The 20,692-nt window shown below is 39.1% G+C and overlaps 1 protein-coding gene across 4 annotated transcripts in view; it reads right to left on the bottom strand.

Moving 5' to 3' along the window:
• Positions 1-20,692, bottom strand: part of MAP4K3 (mitogen-activated protein kinase kinase kinase kinase 3) — an 81,295-nt gene that overhangs the window by 44,999 nt on the left and 15,604 nt on the right. For all 4 annotated transcript variants that reach the window (XM_035552893.2, XM_035552891.2, XM_035552890.2 and 1 more), the window contains exons 4-13: positions 16,347-16,411; positions 14,170-14,225; positions 11,460-11,507; positions 9,264-9,306; positions 8,714-8,786; positions 6,067-6,198; positions 5,716-5,778; positions 5,551-5,632; positions 5,327-5,437; positions 291-366 (exon numbers count right to left, since the gene is read on the bottom strand). In XM_035552893.2, the coding sequence (XP_035408786.1) occupies positions 291-366; positions 5,327-5,437; positions 5,551-5,632; positions 5,716-5,778; positions 6,067-6,198; positions 8,714-8,786; positions 9,264-9,306; positions 11,460-11,507; positions 14,170-14,225; positions 16,347-16,411 (749 nt within the window). The remainder of the gene's footprint in view (positions 1-290; positions 367-5,326; positions 5,438-5,550; positions 5,633-5,715; positions 5,779-6,066; positions 6,199-8,713; positions 8,787-9,263; positions 9,307-11,459; positions 11,508-14,169; positions 14,226-16,346; positions 16,412-20,692) is intronic.

Raw genomic sequence — 20,692 nt, forward strand, 5'->3', positions numbered from 1 at the left:
GGCTATACCACGCAGCTATCAAAAGATCTCAGGCTGTGCACTGTTCAATTAATATGAAGCAAAAGTAAGATTTACTGAAGTGCTGACAAAGTGTGCATTCAAGTATTTTAAACAAATATTTATTCTGCTTCCGGAACCTGTACCTGTAGGTGAAACAGCATAAGTTTTTATTTTGCTGCATACCAATAAAAATGTTTCTGTGTCAAATACCCAGAATACCAGTTGAAATCATAAGAGAATATTAATGATTAATTTAAGAACATTTAATGTTATCATCTACATATGCTTACAGTTTATTTCAGAGCGTGTCTTCTCTTCTCTCACATTTCTACTTGTTGAATGAATTCTATGAGGCACTACAAGAGGCTGGAAAAAAAAACAATACTTCAATATCCACGTATCCTCATTTAAAAGGCAGTATTGTGCATGTTTTTTTGCATATTTCTTTAGCATAGTATCAAAAAGAAATCAAGCAGAAGCTAAAAATAAAGATGCCCTTTTTTTGTACATTAAAGTTAGAAATATTTATTTAAAGTTAGAATTATTTAGTTACAATGTCTCCACATTACTCTGAGAATGTCATCAAGTTCAGTATAAGGGTTTTTAAACTCTGGATTTGAGCAAACAAAGATAATGCTGGCCATGATTCACTTTTGCTCGTGTAACATTTCCTTTCTGTGCCTTTCAGTTTAGTAGTATTGATAGTTTCCAAAGTAAGCTGCAATACTAATTCAGTCTTACCAGCAGATTTTCCTTTGTTTAGACAACCATATTTTCCCAGTTTTTAATCTAAACCAATTCCTAAAATGTCACCAGTTAGTTTCTTTCAATAGATGACAAGTTAGCCTGAGTTTTTCAGAGCTGAACAGAAGAGATAGTATCCCTGGTACCACGTAGCAAGTTCCTTGTGTTGTATGGCAAGAGCGATGCCATCATTTCTAGAAATTCACCTTCATATTTATGGGCCATCTCTATTTTTCCCTGGATTTCCATTTACTTCTATACCAGACGAAGCATCATGAACTTCAAGACATAGCTTTCTTTTCCTTGACCCTGTCGGATTTTTGCTTTTCCTTCACATCTACTACTGCAAGTTTTCTAAGAAACCATAACACAAGGTTTCTTAGCAAGAATACAAGACCAACTAACTGATGTGTACAATGAGGCCTCAAAATCAGCAACAGAAATCCTAATCGTGTTTTCAGTATGTCCTCTGTTACGAAATCTTACTCTCAAGAAAAAAACTCCCAAACTTTCTCCCAAGTAATCTGTGAAAATCGTATGTTTGCTATGTTTCTGTTGAATATATGCCAGCAAAACAATTTTTAATGAAGGCAATATGACATTGTAGTGTTAGAAATTTGACATGCTTGTAAGTTAAGTTTGCTTTTACAAATACTCATCATAATCTTCACCTGGCAACTTTTGACTATGAAGCGATGACCATTAGAGAAATTCAACTGGTATAATACCACAAGAAGTCACAAATGCTCTGCAACTCTGTTTACTGTTTAACCCTCAACTATTATCTGAAAGCTTTATTCCCGTCCTCTTTGCATCACACGCAACTGCCTTGTTTTATATTATAAGCCAAACATACGTACAGAGTGCTTCACCTCACTTTTATGTTTGCTTTGGTCTTTTTTTTTAAACTGGATAGGCTTCAAGACTGTGGGTGCATGAGAGAAAATGCAACTCACAGTCAGGCTTGCATTTTTGGAGCTTGTGACAATCCTCCTCTTCTATAGTTCTGGTTTGTCTATTTTGCATTCTTTTGAGCTTTAAAAAATTTGCAGTTCAATGTTTAACCTTTTTTTCCACTTGAATATTTCAAACACTAAGCACTAAAAGGTTGCTTACGTCTAGTCCTTGGTTGAGAGGCACTGCCCACCTGCAGAGGGTAAATGCACATTTGTGATGCCAGCATCAGGGGCCAGGTTTAGAGCGGGTAGAAAGCATTTTTGCCTTCGCAGCATTACTTTGTAAGTTCCCTGTATCCTGCCACAGATGTCCACAGATATTCACACTGTACTACGTGCAGAACCCGCCCTCACACTTCCTTTTCCTCGGCTAACAGAATTACTGGAAGTAGTCAAATCCTCATCACTCTGTCATGAGGACAGAGTCTGCAATTCACCTTGAAAGACCTATGCTGACAACTAAACAACAGAAGCAGCTGACACCCAAATTGTGCCCGAGGGCAAAGAAATGTAGGTTAACTTCCCAACACAAAATGCCATTTGGGCACAACGTTAAGCATGGTACAGATCTCACAAACAATCTCATTCCCAAAACAGAGAGGGTGCTAAGACTCAAACGTAATAAATAGGATTATAGGGAACAGGCAGTTGCCAGCAGCTACAATACCTTATTCATAAGGAAGTCCCAAATGGAAATTGTCTTGGAATCAGAAACCCACTGAGGTACTACTCCGTTAGTTGGAGTAAGGAAAACATCAAAAATGCCACAATTACAGATATTGCTGCCAAACAAATACTGACCGTATCCACGGGAGACCTTTCTGATTACATCCAAACAACCTGATTGCATTTCCCCACACACACTAACTGTTTCATCTTTAAGACAACACTCCAGACTATCCTACCCAAAAAGTAACAAACAGTATTCCCATAAAAGCACCATGGGCCAGGTGAAGAGCTAACATGAGTGGGCAGCAGACCTGCTAACACCACTGCTAGCTAGAAAAGCTCCTGCGTCTCCAAAAGCCAACAAAACACAGTGACCAACTACCACACACACAAGAACAAACCAGGGTGCAGGTCTAACATTCAGGATTCTCCCCAGGGTTGTTTGTACCACGCTACGTTGCTTCTTTCAGTTTTTGGTGGATGCATTCGGGTGACTGCTACTAGTAAAGGAGTGGTCATTCCCCAAGTTCAGATGAACATCTCCAGCCAGCCTGTGAGCAGACAGGTCTTGGAGCATGTTCAACCATGTATATGAGGAACATGGACATTTCTCATCTTCTCTGACACACGAGAATGACTGCAGTGTCAACCACAACTTTTATCTGTGATAGGATATCTGAAATACAAAACTTGCTCAAGATGCATCAGATAATTTATCATCTGCTTTATTCGCAGAGGCAGATTTCTACACTCGTTTATTTTGTAAGGAAACATTTTCCCATGTGTCCCTATCAATCTCATTTTGCAGGCAGATTAAAAGCCGTGATGGAAAGTTATCTGGTAACAAGGTTTGGGCAGACATAAGAAGTGACATCTAAATTGTCTATCTGATGAAGATGATCCAACACCACAGGTAATGGTATCTGAAGCCCACTGAACAGACCAAGGCCATGTGATGAATGCAGAGAACTGGATTATGTCTAGCTGTAAAGTCCATGAACACAACAAAAACCCCACATAAGCCACGTAAGGTGAACAACAAATGAACTTGCATCCAAAAGAATAAACTGAAAAGACATTCAAGACAACTTGCTCATCCCCTTGATACTGTCAACCCATACGGCTCCTTTATAAATGATGAAAATATGCGTTTTTCTCTGATCACTGTTGTTAGACAGTTTTTATTGTATTTTCTCCCCAGACAAGCCATAACTTTTTCCTGATACCAGGTTTTATTACGGGATAACTGACAAGTGATATACATCGGACAACTGAAGAGACTTCTTAAAGGTAAACCAGAATGGACATCAGAACGATTACTATTTGAAAGCCACAGATAACTGTCACTAAAACGTGTGCCGAAGTGACTCCATACAGAAAGAGAAGAGAGGTTCTCCAGCCAAGTGGCCCAAAATAAAGACATATTCTTACTGGAAAATATGTAGAAGTGACACGGGGAAATGGCACATCAATGATTCAGTACAATTTCCAGGAAAGCCACTCAGTGCAAGCTAGTCTGACCCAGACTCTTACCTAACATAAGGCACACTGAAAACAGCTATCTTACTTCTTATGACCTCTTATGAAAGCCTTATTTTTCTGGTTTCTACAGAAATACTGCTTAAGGGAGGCCTCAGAGTTGTCTACCATCACTGAACAGACAGTAAGGCAAAGAACACCACCTGATCCTCACGGGTTATGGTAAAGAGCAGAACCAAGTTCCTCGGTGCTGTCTCCTGATGGAGACATAAGGAATCAGAAACTTTTCTCTTGGAAGAGTCAAACACATTAAGGGTTTTCTTGCATGTTTAACTTAAATAAATCAAATATAATTTAGTTAGATTTATTTTACACAGCTTGACTACTTGGAATTGCTTTTAAGAGTATTGACTATTCAATCTTTATGCCTTCCCCTCCTTCCCCACTTGAAGATTGCACTCCACAATAAAAAACAAATTTTACTTATGCTTCTTTCCAGTTATTTATTTCAACTTCTAAGGAAGAAAGAAGCAGATTCAGTGCATGTTAACTTGTCCTTGATTCTACAGAACGTACAAAACCTCATTTAACTTTCAAAATCTGAAAGCGGGTATCTTAAAGTAGATGCTTTTTTAAGCCTATTTTCATTTGAAGACATTTTTAGACTAGTTTATCCCTATTTAAAAAAAACACAGACAATACACACAAAGCACAATTATGCAATAAATGAGTCAATTTGTGCCAAAAGGATTTCTTTTCCCCATAAGAGGTAATTAATTAATGAACTGTAAACATCTCCGAAGTCTTCACTAAGATACAATTAAATATGACAGGATGCAATAACAAAATAAGTCTTCTCTTAAGAATCAATTCAGTCCTGTTCTGTTTATCACCTTACATAAGCATGATATTTTTAACTTGCTGTTAAAAGTAGAAAATCAGAGACTTTGCATTTGATAAAATCATGAGGGAAAACAAGTCTCATATTCTAAGATAGAAAATAAAATCTGCAAGAAACACAGCAAAACAGTTGACAAAAACAACTACAGAATCGTTATCTTCTAAGTAAGAAAATTGCTGAGACAGTAGATTAAAAGCAAAGAAACAAGTTATATATGGATATAGAGTGATTTTATGAATGCGTTCTTTGCATGCAGGGTGCATGACAGAATGCAGGACTGGAGGAGTCCACATTTACTTTAGCACCATAAAATGTGGAAGGACAACAAATATAACTAAGATGTTTAAATCTCTCTTCAATCTTTTCTCCCTCAAACACAATGAATTTTGGTAAGTGTTTGATAAGTGTCAGAAGTCTACACATGCAACAAGAGAATAAACTGAAGTGAACAGAACGCTGCAGACCATTCTGAGATCACATTTCTGTGGCTCAGCAAATAATAATTAAGTATCTAATCATTTAGTTCTGTTGGCAAACAAAAACTCAAGCTGATTCTATGGTTAAAACGTATTCCTACCTCAGGATCGTCATCATCAAAGTCATGGTAAGTGGAATGATCAGGATTATTCATTTTATCCAGAAGTTCAATAGCAAGACTTCGATTTAGTGGCTGAGTAACAAAAGGATGCTGAAAGACAGAAGAAAAAAAACGCATTAAAATACCAATCAGTCATAATAAACACATTTTAGTTTTACACCTTCAAAAACAAAACAAATCAAAAAAACACACACAAATGATACCTGTAGTAACTTTTCAGCTGTAGGCCTTTTCTTAGGATTTTTTGTAAGTGCCATTTTCACAAAGTGATGGAAACTATTGGACCTGTAAAATGAAATGGTAAACATTAGAATCAATTGTCCAGCAAAATACATGACCGTTATCTACTGAAATGTTGAAGTGCTTACCATTTCATTTTGTCCTTTAATTTAGGAGGCTGGAAGTTGCTTTTCGTCATTAGAAAAAGTGCTCTGAAAAAACAATATTTAGGTGGTTTGCATTGTGAGATGGATACATACATGCACACACACGAGACAGATTAGTAAATACATGATTTTGTTGGCAGTAAGAAGTCCATCAGTTTAAGAGACGCTACCAGGACAATACCACATATTTATGTACCAGAAAAAGTTCTTACGATTGCTACAACCCAACATGCTTGCAGTAGCCCCAAACACCACAAGCACACACAGCCAGCCAATCTAAACAGATTATTTATGAAGCTGTGTTTATACACCAAGCTTTAACCCCTTGCTAACCTCATTGGATGTAGGTCAAACATTGGAGGCTGAAGTTCAGCAAGCTCTATAGCAGTTATTCCAACTGCCCACAGATCACAGAGTTGGTTATAGCCACCTTTTCTTTCCACTGCAGCAACTTCTGGTGCCATCCTAAATGACAGAAGATGTCTTGTTTTAGATACACTTTTCATCACAAATCAAACATTCTTCTGTATGCAGCAGCACGTTTTTCATTTCCCCATAGCTCTCAATTAATACACAGCATATATATTTATATTTTTCTGTGTATATATACACACACATGCATACGTGTACGTGTAAAAAGGTACATCATATATACATTTCTTGATTTTGAACTTCTAAATTTCAACCTGGAGACCACAAAACTGTGTCAAGTTTTTCCCTAGTTCCTTTTTTCCAAATGAATAAACACCGTGGTACTTGTTTATTCATCTGAAAGTAGTGATAGGCAAACAATTCCCACGTTAGGATCCCTCCTTCACTGTAGCAAGGATGCAGTTTTCCTCTATTACCTACCAGGAAGGAAGTGGATGAAAATCTTGTGCAGGAGCACAGGGAACTAACTACCAGTGGACAACCAAACCAGAATAAAATCCAAACAACACCCAAATACACACATAGCCCAAGAAAGTAATCACATGACTTTGAAGATAAAAACTAACTAGAAATGCAACAAAAAAGACAAATTTTCTTTCCTCCTAAAAGCATAAGGCCTGAAGACTTATTGTCAGTTCTGCAGAGTACTTCTTGTTTGTAAAACCTGCTTCACTGTTATGTCAAGGACCTCATTTAAGTCTACAAAGTAGCTTCGGATCTTCAGGGGGGAAAAACGTTTACAAACATAATCAACATAAATAGGGATACCTAAATAAAATAATTCTCTAGAAATTGTGGAATGCTTTGGATCGCCAAAGTAAACCATGGATCTCATAGTCTGATATATCAGATGTCAAAAGTGCTGAAGTTTTTAAACTTTGAACTTAGTTAGCCCAGATCACCTGAAAAGGACCAGTGCAATAGGAAATGCAGCACAATATAGGAAAGACTGAAGAACGTCACTTAATGAGTGCTACAGTAAAGCAGCAGACAGCATTACTTAAGAGACATTTCAAATGACGTATTATTTAAAACAGATTTTTTAACTGCAGATTTGAAGATAACATCAGATTTTTGTGGTATGATTTATTTCACGGTTGGCGTAAACTACATCTACATAAACTTCCATTAGAATTCATTAAAAAAATAATCAAAAAGGAGGATACTAAGGGAGGAAGGAGTTACCAGTGTAGAGGGGAAATATGCTAACTTTACAAAGATGTGGAGGAGAAGGAACACAAGGGTAAAGAGTGGGATTTTTAGAACTGAAGATACTGCACAGAAGTTTGGCCTTTCATTTCTCTCCCATCCCACCATGGTGCCCTTCCCTGCCCATACCTCTAACGATCGCTCAAATCTTCACCCTGCTTACAGCTAAATTTTCTTCTCCACAGCCTCAAGCTTTGCTTCCTCGCTCCTACTCCCCAGATCTGAGATGACTTTCAAAGAAAAACTGATGCTTTTTGTCAGTATTTAACCCATGTAATGCTTTCATAATTATTGTTTAAGGTTATGGCATGTCATTTGAGAAACGTGGCCCAGTTTGGAAGTTACATAGCGATACAGGTCAGGACTGAAGTCACTCCAGACATCTCAGTCAGGAAACAGAGCTACAGTCCAATTACACAATCATGACCGATGGGTGTTTGCACTGCTCAGGAAGGGAAGTGAATCTGTGCCTTGGCGTGACTTACACTACAGAAAAATGCTAAAAATGCTGTGCTTGAGTCTATTTCAAGACTGCATATTTGAATGTAGCTTTTTTTTTTGTACATACATTTTTCTCATAAATACTATGCTGTCACACAATAGAACTTGCGATATCTGTCTAAGAAACGTACAAAAGTGCTATCTTACAGTGAAGAACGTGCATCATTCACTTCAAGGCAAAAAGGGAACCACGTCCAGTACAAAGAGAGAGAAAAAAAAGGAAAAACCTGAACTTCAGAAAAGATAAATTATGCAAACTAGTTTACTGAGGAAAAAATAAAATATAGTACAGACTGAACTTAAACTTCAGGTTTTTTTCTATCATTTTTTGTTGTGGTGGTGTTTTTTTTTTTTTTCCTTATATGCCTAAAAATAAACAGAAGTCTTAGAGAAAACATTTCACAAGTGGCAAAAGAATCTGCAGAGACAAACAAATGAAACTCATTACCAGCTGAAGAGTTGCAGAAAAAACAGGTCTGGCATAAAAGGGAAGTAACCCAAGACACCAAAATGGATATTGGGGAAGAAAAAAATTTAAGATCAGAGTTAAAAACAGCCAAGACCACAGACAGATTTAAAATCAGACTAAACTGAGATACACTGGACAATAGTAATAGCAGAACACAGACAATATTTAAGTTTTTCAAGGTATTTGAATGTTTCTTCTGATGCTCAGCTAATTCAGGACGTGGCACAAAAACAGACATGATCCCACGAAAACTGGACGGCCTTTACTGATTAGTCTACTCAGAAAGACATAGCATGCTTTTAACACAAGATTTTCAATAGTATTATGTTCATTACTATTATATCAACGAACAATTAAAAACATAGTTACCAATATGGGGTGCCAATAAATGATTTCCTTTTGGCAATTGTAGCTGTTATCTGTGCAGACACTCCAAAATCAGCTACATAAAAAAAATAACGAAGAGTTAATAACTGATCTGATGCAATTCACTGTTTATGACCATGACAGTTTGGTTTCTTCACTTTTAAGAGTTTGCTACACATACTGGAAATATTTAACAAAAAATAAGTAACAAAAGTAAAAAAAGCCTAAGAAATATGCAGGCTGCACACAAACATGTCCCTCTTATCAACACAAGAAAGAAAAAGGCTAAGTTTTATAAAAGCCTATGATTTGATTTTTTACATCTCCTGTACAACATCAGAAAGTTTCACTTTAGTGTTCCAAAACCAGACTCCAATTACTCCGAAGATATTAATGTGATGGTGCTGAGTCAGATATTATCAGCAAGAGAAAATGAATTCTAACATTCATTAATTCCTTACCTAATTAAACAAAAAGACTGCTTAGCCTGCACACAATTTAGACTGCTTAGACTGCACACAATTTACAGCTTAACAGATTTTTATTTACTTACCTAATTTTACGTGTCCATTATCCGTTAAAAGAATGTTTGCTCCCTTAAAAGAAAAAAGTGCAGTTCAATTAGAACATGCAGATTTCCCTGATAGTATATTAAAAAAAAATCTTTATGTGAGATCTAATGGCAAACGAGGGGTCAAAAGATAAATCAAGGATTGCATGTTCAAGGAAACTGTAGCTTTATCAAGGAGATGTTTCTGAGATTATCTACTCGCCATTCTGTGATATAAAGGTACTTAGATATAAAGGGTTTCTCATGAATTTCAAGTTTAGTATCCTTTAGCCCATGGTATTACAAAGTTTCCCATTGTACACAAAGCCCTCTCAAAGAGCAGAATTATGATCATTTGCCTATGCGGATGAATTCTTACTTTCTTTTTTCTATTTACAGTGATTGAAAGGAAATAGGAACTCTAAAGGTCACGGCGGAAGTAATTTGATTTTCTTTTCATATGCAGGAGCTGGTTTTGTCTCATCTGAGAGCCATGATAATTATAGCCTTAAGGACCTCCCTTGATATTCAAGTGTTTTACAAAACTATTTCCATCTTTCTGCAGCAGAGATTCTGTTAGAGCTCGACTGTAAGCGTTCACTGCTGTGGGGCTATATGCACCACTTCAATAATCAGCTCAATAATCAAAACCAACCCCAAGCGACAGTTGATACCATAAAATTACCACACCAAAGGACTGTGAACAAACCTGACTGGAAGAAGGAAACCAGTTACAAGCAGAACTGAGCGAAGGTTGGAGATGGCTAAGCAAAGCTGGATAGAGCTACGAATGTCAGTGCTGCCCATAAACCGGGCAGAAAGGCAGCACAGAGGGCTTTCCAAACATCATTTATATATAGGCGGTGGGTTTTCACAGGGAAGAAATCAGACCTGCAGTCCTACTCCAGCCACACAACTCATTTTGGCAAATCCTGCACAAGTACAGTTAATGAGCCTCAAAAATGGAGCTAGGTAAATAGTCTAACAGCCCAGTTAACATGCTCTTGACCTTGTCCACCTTTCAAGACTAACAGGACAGATACTCTAAATACATAACATAACTAATGAGGAAAGCAAACATAACTCAGTAGTCATGAGAACTGCAGATGAAAACAGTATTTTTCGATGCTCATGAGAACAGCTTGTAAAAAAAAGCAATAAAAAACCTCACTGTAAGCATTCCGAGTGGTTTTATCAGCACAGTTCTGTTTAGAAATTAATATATATCCACTGTATCCTTATAGGATGAGAAATGATGCTTGGAAAGTATGATGAAAAACTTTCAAGTTTAGTGTCCAAATTAATCTCTCATTCAGAAATCATTTTCACGATTGCTCAAAACCCAAATATCCTCCTGCAGTCAGTGAGAACGCACCTACAGTTAAAGCTACTATGTATACTGTATCCCTAGTTTGGGAAAAAAAAACACAACTAAACAACAACAACAAAAATTACATGCACAACACAAAGGAGTCCAGTAATTTGCTGTCTGATTTCCAGGAGGGAAGCCTGCCAAGTTTAAGCCAGAGACTGAGTTTAGAAAGGCAAACAGCAGGTAATAAAACTCCAAGGACAAAAAGTCAACAGGAAGTATCAGAAGGAAACTATTAACAGAGAGTATAATAGTATGAGCAAGCTACTATTGATACAGCTCTGTTGAGATGAAGTTTTACCTAAGTCGGTGCTACGAGCCCTGATTCGTGGTACCCTCTCTAATTTTAGTACCTGAGGAAGGAGATGCAAGTAGTCAGCAAGAACCAAGCAGAACGGCAGCCACTGCCCTGCAATCTGCTCCCCAGAAAAGAGGCAAGAAGCCAAAGCAACAGCTGTTTACTCGCTGGTTCAGCCGGAAGGGTACTTCGAGCTTCTTGGAAAGGTGGGGAAAACACCGAGCCTTTCCTTCAGCACAAAGCACAAGCTCAGGGCCATCTGTACATGTGCCCTTCTGGAAGGCGACTGATGCCGGAATTCTACAGCCCTGGACTAAATGTGTGTGTGGCTCCGATCAAAAGAACAAACTGTTTCTATGCATTTTCAAATTTTTACTTTTGCTGGGCAAAATATATATATATAATATTAATAAACAGAAAAACCTTATAAAGATGATTTCCAAAACTGCTGTGTAACCATAAAGACCCTTAAGAGGTGATGGTGTAGGCTACTTTAAAAACACCGAAGTTCCATTCAGTTTTTACTTACCTTTATGTCTCTGTGCATTTTTCCTTTACTGTGAAGGTAATATAATCCCTGCATAAAATATTTACACAATAATTTAGTCCAACATTTTTCACTTTATATGCATTTGATATTTAATCAACAAACATACTTAGGATCCATTTCAGTCATCTAAATGACTTTCTGACTGAAGAAAATTCTTTTACTTCAGTGTATCTTAAATGCACTTGCAAATTCAATATACATAGTAGGGTAACATCTAAACACAGGTTGGAAGGAAAGAATACCAGCTACTAGTCTATTGAGACAAATATTTTCTATTCAAATTTTCCTCTGGACATGTTAGCTGTCACCTTTCTAGACCAAGTTAATTACTTTTAAATTGCCTAACACTGCTCTATTCAACAGTCTGATCACTAGATACCTAATGCAGAGATCTCCTAGATCATTACAGGCTTCAATTGACTCCAGAACCATGCTAGCAGGCAGCACCCCAGGGCTAACACCAGAGTTCAACGCTAATTCATGCATTTCTGCAGGAAGTATTATTCAGCTGTCCTTCTAGGTCTCTGTCAGGGCACCAAAGCATTTTAGGACTCAGTGCCTTGATATGAGTTAGAAACTTGAAATTATCTGGAAGAATACTAATGAAGCTGAAACCCTGCAAGAGGATTCAGATCTCATTGCTTTTGACGCTCCAGGCTTATCTTTAAAATTCTCTTCCACAGGGCAAACTGCAGGTAAACATCCCTGTGGCTGTGCGGTCATGAACCTCCACAAGGACTACATTTCACTGCAGATATCCATGTCAAGACAAACTTGGTTTCCCCCCCAGCCGCTCATGCAAGACATCACATAGTTGATTCCAAAAAGAAATTAGAATTGTTTTCAATGATCAGCATTTTCATGGATGGTCCTAAATACACCCAAATGGGGAAATGCTTGCTTACGTGGCTTGGTGCTTGAGACGCTGAAGTGAAATTTTCAAAATATTCTTTGTTCATATTGACAACTGTGCCACTGAAAATATAGTTTTGGGATATTTTTTTCTTCGTCAGTTCACAAAAACCTGGATGCAATATAGCTGAAGTACTAATCAATGATGAAATTCAACAGACTACAAAAGCCCTGATCGCTGATGTTTTAACCTAGGTTTTCTAAGACAAATGACTAAAGATACAGTTGGACCAATAGATTTTTTAAGAGTCCTCACTGCAGGCAGGTGTGCAGATAAAAAGTGGACTCTTTTTTTTTTTTTTAGTAAAGAGTGCAATTAAAGCATTTGCCCGACCATTGCAACAACTGGCATTAGCTGGGAGAGTCACATGTATACTCCTTACATTTAAATCTCAAGGTGCTGCTGGCACAAAAAGCCCAACAACTCACCTTTACCACTACCCAGAAAGAATCTGAGGCCACCCTTTTCAAAACTGAATGCCTAGAATAAGGTACTTTAAAGTCCATACTTAGAGGGCCTGTATTTTCAGAACCATCAGTGAGTGATTTGTGTTTATACCATTTAATGGCTTTCTAAATATGGACATCAAAAGCTAACTTCAGGCATTCCCATGAAACTCCAGACTGAAGGAAATTAATGTCAAAATTAACATTGGGCAAATCACTTGGACAGATGGACTATATTCTTTGATTTTTCACTAGGAAGAGTGACTGCTAGATTATTAACTACCACAAGATACCAGAAATTACAAACATTGTATTTGGTCAGAGTGTGGTGTAAGCATGCAGTTACAGACAACTGTAAAACAGACAAAAGAAGTATCCATTGATAACACTTAGAAAATAAACACCAAGTAGCACACTTCCTTCTCATAATCAATCTACACATACTGGCTAAGAAGGCTTCCAAACAATAAAAAAATTCACAAATTAAATTCTAGATTATTTAACCACTTTTCTCCACTCTGAGAAGAACAAGAGGGATTAAAAGTTCAAATATCAAAACACTCCCACATGCTAGGTAAGCCAAGACTTCATTGTAAGAAAAAAAGAAGTCACATCTTCAAAGTCAGCAACCTCTGGCATAGTGCAGAGAAATGGTCAGTGGCATGCAACAGAGCTGGCTCAGGGACAGAGCTATCTTGAGAGAGTGTTTGTGAGAGGCAACAGCTCTCAACTGATGGCATTCAAGAGCTCTGCATTCAGTGGAAGCCAAGAGCTGCTCTCTCACATGGAGGCAAGATGCAACAAAAAAAGCTGGTCCTCATGAAGTTTTACTGGTGAGTTTAATATTTAATTTAGGAAAGAAATATGAAAGCTAGCATGACCACGAGGAGAGGCTAATGACCTTAATTGGAACATCTCAAGTACAAAGGCATTTTTTTTTCCATTTTCTTTTTGGCACAGATCAACAATCAGATATGCAAAACTGTCTTTAAAAGTTTTCCTTCCAACTTGCAATAACTAGCTTGTATTACAAATATAGACAAATAGACTCCTCCTCCCCCCACCCCACACCCCTTAGAAAAAAATAACAGCAGAAAGTAGATGTCAGTTTTCCCTCAAATGATCCAGGATAATTTGGGGTTATACAATTATATGAACCAGTTCTAGGCTATAATAAAGGACTTCCTCAGAAGTCTGGGAAAAACGTTAAGCCCTCCAAACACTGCACTTCCATGGTATGATGTGTGTTTGTAGCTTCTACTTTTAGCTTTTAATATTTTTACATTAAATGTGAACTGTATACAACCACAAGAACCTTAGAACACACTACCTGTAGTGTTTCTCTGCTAACATATGCAATCTGCTGTTCTGAGAGCGGTCCAGTCACTGAAATGGAAGGAGAAAAAAATGAATAAAGCTCAAAATCAGATAAGATACTGTCCTTCCCAAACCCATACCTCAATTAATTTCCATTCACACCAATAGGATCTTACATCAGTAAGATTCTCAAAGTGAAAGTGCTTAGGCTTTCCCTTAGGTGGAGCATCCCAAATACTACCAGAAGGTTTTTAAAGCTCAAGAAATGTGTAGCCCTATCAGAATGGAAACGAGTTACTTGGTACATGCATATATCTCACAGCAATTAGGAGGGAGAAAATCAAACAACAAACAGAAGCAGTGATTTAAGCACAACTCTTTCCCTTGCACAAACCCATTGTGTCCAGGACTTCCAACTGAGTGACTCAGAGCTGAGCTCCGGCCCCTCTGCGCTCCACGAAGTTCCTTCCACCCTTTGCAACCTGCTCTCTCCTCCCATCCTTCCTGCTGCTGTGGGACCTGCTCTCTGCTCCTGGCCTCCCTGCAGCCACACAACCTCCTCATCCCTTTTCTGCACGAGCTGCCAGCATTATTGCTCCTGGGCCTGCCACACTGGGCACCTCCTCACACTCTTCCTCTGAGCACTCTCAGAAGCTTTCCAAGAGTCTTCCTCTCCTCCCTCCATAGCCCACGTTCACTCAACTCTCTTAAATGAAAACAATTACATTTGGAACAAATACATAAACCAAACACTGAACCACAAGCAAGGAACAGCCTGTGACCGTCCCCAGTCACCAGACTTTGATCCCGAAATTACAAGGTTTTATGACCAGACCAGCAGTCCTCACTATTTTCTCTGCAAAACACTAGAAGATTGCAAACTGAAAAGTTGGATGGGGTTTCGCAAAGGAGCAGGGAGTTAAAAATTAAATAAGATTTAAGCACCTAACTACTTAGCTTCTTCAAAACCCATGTTTATTTTGAGAAACTGAATGCTAATTAAATTAAATAGCTTTTTTTACTTGAGATTTAATTGGTTCAATTGGAATAAAAAATTGGAACATGATTAAGATTGGAAAAGAACCTTTCACTCTAGCTACTAGCAGAGAAGCCAAAAAATCAGCTGCAATAGGAAATGGCTCCTGTACAACATCTGCTCAGGCATTTAAGCAACATGAGCTCATTTCCTACTCTACAGGTGTTCCGCGAAACAAAGCCTATCAGGCACAGTGCTCTGATGTTGATCACTGGGAAGGTATCAGGGATCAACAAGGCCACACTCAAATGACTGCACCATGAACGCAGCATGAATTTGTGAATTGGTGCCTCGTTAATTGCACCCAAGTTAAACATAAAAACACATGCAAGCTGTTTATGCACAAGGAGGATGTGAAGAACCTAACATAGAAAATCTTCGCAATTTAGAATCTGGATGGAGTTCCTGTCTGAAAAACATCACCTGAAAACCACAGGAGCCAATACTTGTTTGTGACACAGTCTTTTCCTAAAGAAGTCTTATTGCCAGGGCAATAAAAAGCCCTTAAAACTGATTTTGTCTCTTGAAAACCAGCAATCAACTGACTGATCTTGACTTTATGCAATAGATTTACACACACTCCTTGTTTCTTTGACCACTCATAAGCCCAAAGCAAATATATAGGTCACCTCTGCTTTTCACAGGTCATGCATAAAAAAGGCCCTTTTGGCAATACCGCAATACAAACATACATAAGGTCAAAAGGACAAGAGCATCCATGTTAATCAATCCATTTATCTAAGTATCTGTAGGCAGTGGTATTGATTTTATTAAAGCAAAGTTCAAAAGCTCAAAACCAAAACAGCTATGAAGTAAAGCAGCGCATTGGGATACAAGCTTTTTTTTTCTTTTTTTTTTTACCAACACAACAGTGTCTAATTTTACAATCTTAGAAAAGTAGTGATTGGTATATGATCTGATGAAGGAAGGAAGGAACTTCTGTTGCTCAAAAAATCCACCCCACTATAGTTCATTGTGTTTCACAAAAACAACCAATTACGTAAATACCCAAGTAAGCTAAAACTGACCTTCAGTGGATTATTATGGATACTAAATTTAAGATTCATCCTCTTTGATTTCAAAACACTGTAATCATCTCCATTTTTTAAAAACAAGCTTTACTTAGCTTTTAAGGAATTACAGTCTTGACATACCATGATAAATATCTTGTAAAGAGCCACCTCCGCAAAACTCCATGCAAATCCATAGCTTGTCTCGTCTAAAAAGTGAAGAAAGTAATTCATTAGCTGTCAGAAATGAACTGTACCTACAAAACACAAGTCAGAGGACTCAAGCATTACAAAGCACAACATAATGAGCTCTGTATTATGAAAAGTACAAGTCAAAATAATGAATATGATTTGATCTTCAGGTGATAATGAAATACCCAAAATATTCCAGGGTTTGCTGTATTAATTGAAACACGTGCACACTAAATTTTCTTAAAGATGTACTAGGAAAATTAAACTTTTACTGAGAGTAGAGAGATAATAGTGGGTTCTCATTTCTTCCTCATTTTCACTTCTCCTCCACTTCTTTGAGAGCAGAACAATTAAAAAAAAACAACAAACAGAACAAAGAAACAAACCCAAAACACAGAAAATCCCTAGGGATATCTTTCAACTCAATTTCTTTCAAAACAAATGGAGTAAAACACTAGCACTGTAGTCAAAGCTAGGCAGAGTGGAGCCCATATCATGGACTACTCAGATGACATCTTTTCCCTCAGAAATACCTGTGGATATTTTTGGTGGCAGGGGGCACAGGGTATTTTTGATTTCTCTGGCAGAGATAATCAATTTAGTTTGACTCACTGTGCCACACTAAAAGGTGCTTTCCTAAAACAGACAATGGGCTGAAGGATTCAGAGAAACAGCAGAGTGCAAAAAGTGTAGTTATGGTTTTCATCTTCCATCTTCACTTAGTATTTTTCACTGATGAGGCAGATGTCACAAGTGTGAATGCAGAGGGGCAGCGCAGCCTGGAGATCAGAAAATCTGGGGCACGCCTGGTCATTCCTGGCCGTCAAAACACACAGGAGAGAAAAAAAACAACCACCTCAGGGCCGACTGGTGATTGTTCTGCAGCTTGCTGTGACCCCTGATCTGGGGTTTGTTGCATTGATGAGGCTTTGTGAGAATAGCTAGGACACTCCAGTGAGAAATGCCAACGTTCATGGAAGTGCTTTGCAGGGTATAGGTGTAAATGCTGAGCTTATCCTTTGGGCTGCAAGTTGCAAGGAATTCTCACCAGTAGGCAACAGCAATAACAGCTGCTGTTCCAAGGAAGAACTGTTTTTTTGGGATCTCCTCCTTATCTAAGTCTATCCTCCACAGGATCCTTAAAGCAAAGTGGCTGCTTCCACTAGTGGTGGGAAAGGTGTTGTTCTGGTGCTACAGAAGTTTTAGGCAGTGGAAGTCACGGTTACACCATACATTTGGAGTGGTTAATTAAAGCACTACTACTTTGAAATAATATAAAGACTTTTCACTGAAATAAATTATCAAAATCAGACACAGAAGCAATACCAGTACTTCTGCAATACATCTGAATTAGCAATGGCAGCAGGGGAGCAAGAGTGAAAAAGAAACCTTGAAGATGAGAGAGGCATTTGCAAGTCCCTTGTTTGTTCCCCACACTGATACAGGACTCCGATGGGGACACAATGGGAAGCACTGGGCTCATGAAAGCCAACCTTTCCCATGTGGCTACATCCTATTTTGATGCTGGCATCAAAGTGGAGAAAAGCTAGGTCAGTCCTAGCAGTCTCAGGACAGCACCAAAGCACCCACACAGTAGGAAATGTGAAAGTTAAGTGCTGTTAATTCACACCTCCGCTCACCAGGCACTAGCTTCCCCGTGGGGAAAGGCTCTACTATAAAGTAAAAAATGTAAGAGCATCAAAAGAGGAGACTGCATTTCTAACTCACCATCAAGCCGTTTATTACGGTGCCTAAGTGCTGAGACAGGTGAAGATCCAAATAAATCAACGGTAACAGTGTACACAGTTGTCTGGGTCTGCAGAGCACACAGCAAGCACAGCAAACAAAACCCTGACAGCATCAACAGTACCACTTAGTGTTTGCAACCTCACACCAAGGCTAACAGCAAGGCAGAAATTGGGCTGCCTGGGAAATCCATATGTAAGCAGAAGAAAAGCCTGGGGAGCAATGTGCAGAAAGGTGCCAGGTATAGGATATGATGGTATTTTTCTATTGTTCTTAGCACTGAAAAGTACTTGCAAAACAAAAGGTCAGACAATGAGAGGCCTCCACGGCAGCCATTCGATTGTCCAAACGAAAGAGAAGCAGTAAGTACACCATCTGCCAAAGAAAGGGGAGGAGACCAAGCAGACACACAAGAGTGCCAAAATATAAATTGTCTGTGCCAATGTTACATTCTAGGTCTACCAAGGTGTATCTTGATATTCTCTGACCAGAGGAAAACTCCCCTTTCCCCCACCTCTACATAGAAGCATCGCCAGCCTGAACACAGTACGATGAGAAGCAGCATCTGCTCAATCTCAAGACTTATATCGAAGTGGAATGTAACAATTATGTTTGTTTACAGTCCATTTTCATGTGAAGTCTCAAAAATCACCATGAACAGCTTCTTATTAGTTATCCTAAGCAATGTGTTCCCACTATGACTGGTTAGAGAGAGCAGCTGGTAAGACAGCTGGACGCATGTGTCAGTGCCTCCACAAAGCAAACAACCTCACCTCCAGGAACAAACCCAAGTGGAACAGTTATTACATTCTCATCAGAAGTTCAAGTGTTAGAAAAACAACTCAAGGTAATTTCAGCAGCACGACAGAGCCCAAGCCCTCCCTTCTTCCATTCCTCAATTACCTCCTCCTTGTAAATGTTCCTTCTTGAAAGGTTTATAACAATGACTTTCATGTTTGCGGAGCATGCAGGACTCACGTCTCACATCAAGGAAAATGTCAGTACAGCTTCCTTTCCAGCACTGCAGAAAGGCACAAAGAGGCATGCCGTGCAGCAGAAGTCATCTTCATGTACAAAAAGGTGCTCTCTTACCAAACACGGGCAGGCTTTGAGGTTGGCAAGACTGGGGAGGTATGACCAGAGGGTGAGACACACCTGGTCCCAACCACACAACTTTTGGAACGTGCACCATCTATTCAAAAGCTTCGTCACCTTAACACAGAGCTTCCAAATCCTCTCGCCTCAAGAGGTCACGATACCCCCCTGCCAACTTTACCACCTAACAAGCTGTAAACTGCTGTCAACCAAACTACAAACTCCACAAATTCTCTAATCCTTAATGTGACTTAAAGGTATGCATCGGTATTAAGACTTGGTCATGCACAACATAAAGCCCAAATGCGAGTAACGCACAATCTCGATTAACCTTCAAATTAACCTTGAAGAATCAAAACCAAAGCACAGACACTCCCAGAGAAAGCTCACAGAACCAAGTCCCTACACGTACGTGCACTCCATCTGCATGCACACCGCACAAACTTGTGCATAATGCAGCTCACAGACCGGCTCCGAATTTTTTTAAAAAAAAAAAAAAACATTCAGGCTGCCAAGACAAGCACCCTCCAAGGTATGGGATGCCAGAACAGCATGGCTTGTTGATTTTATAATCAGACTTTGCTCCTTGCGTGCACATGAGAACACAAAGAGCACACAACTGCACGCTTTTGCTAATACAACCCCCTGCCTCAATCAGCGTACAGCACAGATGAGGTTCCCCTAATGAGCTCATCGATGGTTGGTTTTCCTCTTCATTCCCATACTTTCAGTGCACTTCTATTTAACCTTATTGTGAAGATTCATTTTCTTCTCTTGGAAATTGCCTTCATGCACCATCCCAAATGATTTTTGTGAAGGACGAGTAGGACGAGGTTCTCCACTGCAGCCCTTTCAAGTGCCTGTAGAATGAACGTAATTCAAAACACAGACCCTACTGACTCGAATGACACCTGGGAGCGTGCAACACTTTTTCCCTCACTGGACAAAAAAGCTAAAAAGATAATGAAGCTGAGAATGATGCAATGAATCCCCACCAACGATAACACATGCTCTCAGGGAGCATCCGGGGCCATTCAGGGCACTGAACACAAGAAGCAGGGATAAACTCCTCAAGACACCATTAGTCTGCCTTCAGCATGTGACATCTCCTCCTCCTGTGAGGTCTGTAGGCAGGGCTTTCTCTCTTCCCCAGAACCGCCTCCAAGTTCTAGTACACTGGACTTGTCCAATCCTAGTTTTCTCCAACTACACAGACTTTCAGCGCCAAGGTCACCAGCAGCAGAAACGAGCACCCCACGCTCTCCATAACATCCTGCCCCAGTTCACCCCACAGCAAAACAGGGAACGGCCGAGCAAGCCAGGGAACACGTGTTCAGCTCTCCAGTAGCACTACAAACGTGCACCAAACTGCTGGCTACAACGAAAACACTCACTGGGATTTCCCAAGCCCTAACAGATCTGGAAAGAAGGTAAAAGAAATGTGGTATTTCAGAAGA

The sequence above is a fragment of the Cygnus atratus genome, chromosome 3 (assembly GCF_013377495.2).
Source record: "Cygnus atratus isolate AKBS03 ecotype Queensland, Australia chromosome 3, CAtr_DNAZoo_HiC_assembly, whole genome shotgun sequence".
Classification (NCBI taxonomy): domain Eukaryota; kingdom Metazoa; phylum Chordata; class Aves; order Anseriformes; family Anatidae; genus Cygnus; species Cygnus atratus.